At 31.0% G+C, this 5,481-nt stretch overlaps 1 protein-coding gene across 2 annotated transcripts; it reads left to right on the top strand.

Annotated features, from left to right (window-relative positions):
- The first annotated feature begins 1,579 nt into the window (after positions 1-1,579).
- LOC120091723 (zinc finger CCCH domain-containing protein 18-like) lies at positions 1,580-4,833 on the top strand. Of its 2 annotated transcripts, none has more exons than XM_039049836.1 (8): positions 1,580-1,714; positions 2,505-3,389; positions 3,484-3,651; positions 3,773-3,955; positions 4,042-4,127; positions 4,197-4,382; positions 4,476-4,617; positions 4,702-4,833. In XM_039049836.1, the coding sequence occupies exons 2-8, from the start codon at positions 2,512-2,514 to the stop codon at positions 4,757-4,759; spliced, it is 1,701 nt and encodes a 566-aa protein (XP_038905764.1). In that variant the 5' UTR covers positions 1,580-1,714; positions 2,505-2,511; the 3' UTR covers positions 4,760-4,833. The 2 variants fall into 2 exon arrangements, with proteins under 2 accessions (XP_038905764.1, XP_038905763.1); XM_039049835.1 differs by lacking the exon at positions 1,580-1,714 and adding an exon at positions 1,746-1,897.
- Positions 4,834-5,481: the final 648 nt, after the last annotated feature.

A 5,481-nucleotide genomic window follows, 5' to 3' on the forward strand; every position in this document is an offset into this window, starting at 1 on the left:
TAATACTTTAGGTCTAATATCTATATTTACAACTATTCCTGAAATAAATGGTAACAATGGTCTTGATTTTTTCTATAGTTACATACACTTAATTTTGGCATATAAGCTATATTTTAGAACCATTTTAATGTGAAAGATAAAAATAAAAATATTAAAAATTTAAGGTCATAGTTAAACTAAGTTTTGGCATATTGGATATAATTTAATCTTCATAGTTAATGATATAACTATTTTCTCTCTCATATTCCCATAATTCGAACTCGGATAACAAATAACTCTTCAAAATATTCATAATAATAATAATAATAATAATAATAATAACTAACAGATTTATACTAAAAAAAGAGATTCAAAACCGAAATTCCTATTCTCCATCTCTTTTATCTCAAATCATTTCATTGGATATTTAAAAAAATCTAAAAAGAAAAAAAAAATTATTATTTATAGAGCTCACTCTATTAAGATATTTTTTAAAAATATATTTTGACTTCAAAATTCCTCCCATCAAGCCTTTTGAATAGCCCACTTTCCTACTCTTTCTCTAACTAAACCGTCTCCCTCTCTCTAACTTTCACTCTTCCCATTTTACCCTTACTAAACTAAAAAAAAAAGAACAATTCAACTAAAATGGGGATAAATTTATCTTTTTTTAAAGTAAAATTGAATAAAACACTCCATTTAAGAACAAGTAAAATTGTTAATTATTATAAAAAATAGGTTAAAAAAACACTTTTTTTGTCCCTGAACATTCATGAAAATAACAATTTAGTCCATTAACTTTAATATGTAACAATTTGGTCATTGTACTTTCAAATTTATAACAATGAGTCTCTAACGTAAAAAGATTCATCAAAATTAGATGTCAAGTTTTATCTTTTTTATGATGTAGACTTTGTATTATATAAAAATATTGACTCCCTAACTTGTTTATCAACTTATTTATTAAAAAAAAAAAATCATTAAATCTTAACAATAATTTCTGCTATGAGGATTGAATAGTTTCAAATTTTAAAATACGAAGACTAAATTGTTATATAATAAAATTCAAGGACTAAATTGTTATAAAATAAATTAAAGTTTAAAGAGTAAATTGATATTTTCATGAAAGTTTAAGGACTGAAAGTAATTTTAACTTAAAAATAAATAAAGATTTTATTTAATTAATTTTTCTAAACACAACATGGGACCGCATAGGAACAAGTGGATTTTTGTTGCATAATGTTGGGTCAAATGGATAAAATGTTTATAAAGTATGTTTATAAAAAAAAGAATTAAATTTGTGAATCACAACAAACAATCTGACGGCTGAGATTTCGTCATCATAATTAATATTAAAAAGACAAAAAACCAAATAAGTTTGTTCTGTCACTTGGGAAAGTTGCAGCTTGCCGACATGTGTGATTTTGTTATGAATTTTCTTAATTTTTACCACATTGGTTTTTCCGAATTTTTTTTAATATTTATTTCAAATTTTGCTCACAAGGGTGTATTTGTAATTCCATTTTTTTTTAAAAAAAAAAAAAAATCTAATTTCAGTTACAGTCCAGTTCGATATTCAAGCAAAAAATATTGCCTCAATTCACTGAATTTGGAAAATATGGCTGTAAATTTCATGTATAAAAGGAAAGGAAAGCACCATAAAGTTTTCAAATTCAAATTAATCAATTCGAAAGTAAAAAGAAAAAAAAATGAATATGAATACATAAAAAAATATGTAAGTGGATTTTTATTTTTCATCTTTTTAAATTTGAGTGCTTTTTCATTGTTTTCTTTTTTTCTTTCATCTCTTTTTTTTTTCCTCTTTGCTGTTCTGGGTTTTGCTTCTTCTCAATAACAATAAAGAAAAATGGACCCTTTGATGCTTAGAGTTTATGCCTTATTTTGCCTATAATGCCTGGTTTGAAGCTCTCTTTCTCTACTCTTTATATAAATCTTAATTTTCTTTTTGTTGATCTAAATTTCCCAGATTTGGTACTTCTTTTTTGTTCTTCTTTATATTCCAAAGTTCAATTTTTGAAGATTTTTTTGGGTTTAATTCAATTATCATAATGTTTTTTGAAATGGGGTTTTCAAAAGTTTGCTTCTTTTTTCGTTTTTAATTGAAAAATTCTGAGAATTTTACAGAGTTTAGAGAGCACCGATGAATATTTTTTCTTTACATGGAAAGAACATAAATTTTGAAGAAAAAAATTATGGAATGTGAGAATGTTTTTTGCCATGTTTGATTCCATATATTATTCTGTATCTTCCCTTTTGTTCCTTTCTAATTTTTACTTCCTTTTTAGTGTTTTTTTTTCTTTTTTAAAAGCATTATATACAGATAATTACTCTCTCAATTTCTAATTCTTTTTGTAGGCATCATCTTCATTTTTATCTTGAACTATAGACAATTAGTAGGTTTTATCTGTAAATGCATAATAGATTCTTAAATTTAAACTTTCATTCTTTGAATTTCTATGGATTTTGAAAATTTGATTACATTACATTAATATGTTTGATTGTAGTGTTGAAATGCATATGGAGTTTTCTGATTACACAAGAGTTGTATTCCATCGAATCAGTAAAATAGATCCAGAGAATGTAAAAAAAATCATTGGTTTTTTACTTCTCCATGATCATGGTGATCAAGAGATGGCTAGATTAGCACTAGGACCTGATAGCCATATCCAGGAAGTTATTATGCTAGCCAAGAACGAGCTGCATCAACTACGATCGATGCCGGCCCCGGTATCACCCCCGTCCCTGTCCCCATCTCACGGAGGTTTCATTTCATCTGCTATTAGAAACAGGCAGTTTTCAACTTCCCCTCCTGGTTGGGAGCAGCCACAACTGACTAACAAACCTACTCCTGATTACATACCATTAAGCTACTCTGATTCTATGTATGAATTACACAATCCTCACTTCTTTTGTTTAGATGACCATATGGAACCGTCGAACTCCGGTCTCTCTAGCTTTGATTGTAGATATGTGGAAAATGCTGCAATGGTCAATAGCTTTATTACAAGGAACACTCGCCATTACTCGAATGTGCCGGAGTTTCAGCCTAGGACATGTCACTACTTCAACAAAGGATTTTGTAAGCATGGAAGTAGTTGTAGGTATCTCCATAGTGGGAGCCTTTATAATAGCAATTCTAATGTCAATGATGATCATGTTTTCCGACCTGGTTCGCTCGAGAGGTTGGAGTTTGAAATTGTTGAGCTTCTTAAATCAAGAAGAGGCAGTCCTATTTCAATTGCTTCACTGCCAATGATTTACTATGAAAAGTATGGAAAAGTTCTTCAAGCTGAAGGATACCTAACTGAGAGCCAGAGGCATGGTAAATCAGGTTTTAGCTTGACAAAGCTCCTCACTCGATTGAAAAGCAGCATCCAGGTGATCGACAGGTTGGTATCACTTTTGACTTTAAGCTTTTGGTTTTAGTAGTGAGAGGTTTATATATGATTATCTTTGGTTTGTATGGTTTGTATGTCATGTCAGGCCTCATGGACAGCATGCAGTCATTTTGGCAGAAGATGCTCCGAAATTCATGGACCATCGGAAGGATAAGAATGACCCCGGTCCGATCGTTAGCAGCGCACGACAGATATATATGACATTTCCAGCTGACAGCACCTTCACAGAAGATGATGTTTCTGATTACTTCAGGCAAATGCTAAATGCTTGTGTTTAGCATTTTTTCCTTTGATACATTTGATTGGCATTGCATTGTCTTTGCTTATTACTGTTTCAATTTGCACATTATCTTATTTTGTTTGTGTGATTATAGTGTCCACTATGGACTGGTTGAAGATGTAAGGATACCTTGCCAACAAAGGAGGATGTTCGGGTTCGTGACGTTTCACAGTATCGAGACTGTGAAACTAATCTTGTCTGATGATAGCGAGCATTTAATTTGCGGGGCTCGGGTTCTCGTGAAGCCTTATAGAGAAAAGTCCAAGCTATTGGAAAGGTATACTTACTGCCTACTCCCCTTCCTCTGCCTATTCCATATGCATTGCCTTCAACTTCTTAAAATTTGGTTTTGTTTTGATTCAGGAAGTACCAAGAAAGAATTGAACAGCAAAATCAAGATTATTTTTCTTCACGCTATAACAACCTCGAACCCGAGCAGCTTCACTTGAGTAAGTAGGCAAGATTGTATTTGTTTCTTGTCTCAATTTATGCATCACGACTAACACAAATCATTCTAGTTGCAAGAGGCTATGATTTTTCCCCCACGATGCTGAGGTTAAGAATGGAAGAACAGCAGCAGCGGCAACAACAACAACACGCACTCGAGAGGAGCCTTTCCGAGATGACCTTGATTCAGAAATCGGTCGTGAATCAGCCCTACTTTAGCTATCAGATGAATGAACTGAAACTTCCAGTTCCAGAAGGTTAATGATGATCATAAGCTTTTTTGTTTACTATGTTGTCAATTCCTTTTGTTATAATAATTCTTAAAATGCATTTGACTTTACCACCTACAGAAAGATTTGATCATCTGATGGATATTCTGAATGTACTGAAAAGTGGCTCTGGCTCTAGCTCGAGCTCAAGCTCTATAACTGATGAAAATAAGCAACCCCGGAACGTTATAGATTGGAACCACATCGAACTCAACCTCAAGAGGTAAAAACAACAACTTATATATGTTTTTTGATGGTGAAATGGATAGTGATTATGGGAATTTTCTTTGTTTTATTTTGATGACAGTGAAGGATATAATCTACCAGAAAGTCCATTTGAAACTTCAACAGGAAACAACACATAGAAGTGATAGAGATACATCCATACAAACATAGGATTATCAAATCTTCTTTTACATATAGAAGAGGAAGGGAAAAACAAAAATCGAAGAACAAAGAACGAGAAACAGCGGATTCTGATTTGAAGACAATTTGTCTCTACTATTACCATTTTGTTCTTATTTCTGTCCCGAGTATATAGAGTTGTCGGTCGGTCGGTCGATCTGGATCGGCTTATAATAAAATGTAATGCACAGATCTTACATGTAAGAAGATTCTAAGGTTTCTTTCTTTTTTTCTTTTCTTTTCTCTCTCCTTTTTAATTATTTTAGTTATAGAAGAGAGAGGGAGGTTTGTCTTGGTTTTAGATATAGAAAGATAGGGTCTTTTTAGGTGTAAGAAACCACAATACATCAATCTTTTGAAAGATTGTGAAATGTTATTAGAATCTTCCTGCAATGAATAAATAAAAATCTTTGTTTTTTTTTTTAATTATTTGTCTATTTATTTCAAAGTTGTTTTTTGTTCGAATTAGTTTGATAAATTTGTTTGTGATATTAAAAGAAATAAATAGTCGTTTTTATTTTTAAGTGCTCTATTTAATAGTAAATTTGTTGATTAACACCAAATTTAGTAGATGGTTAATGAATGTTTGATTGGAATGTACAAATATAATGTCTATTTTTCCAATCAATTCGTTCTTAGCATGTGTATTGTTTTTTCTAAGAGGACTATCCAATTTATTTTA

Source organism: Benincasa hispida, chromosome 11 (genome assembly GCF_009727055.1).
Source record: "Benincasa hispida cultivar B227 chromosome 11, ASM972705v1, whole genome shotgun sequence".
Taxonomy (NCBI): domain Eukaryota; kingdom Viridiplantae; phylum Streptophyta; class Magnoliopsida; order Cucurbitales; family Cucurbitaceae; genus Benincasa; species Benincasa hispida.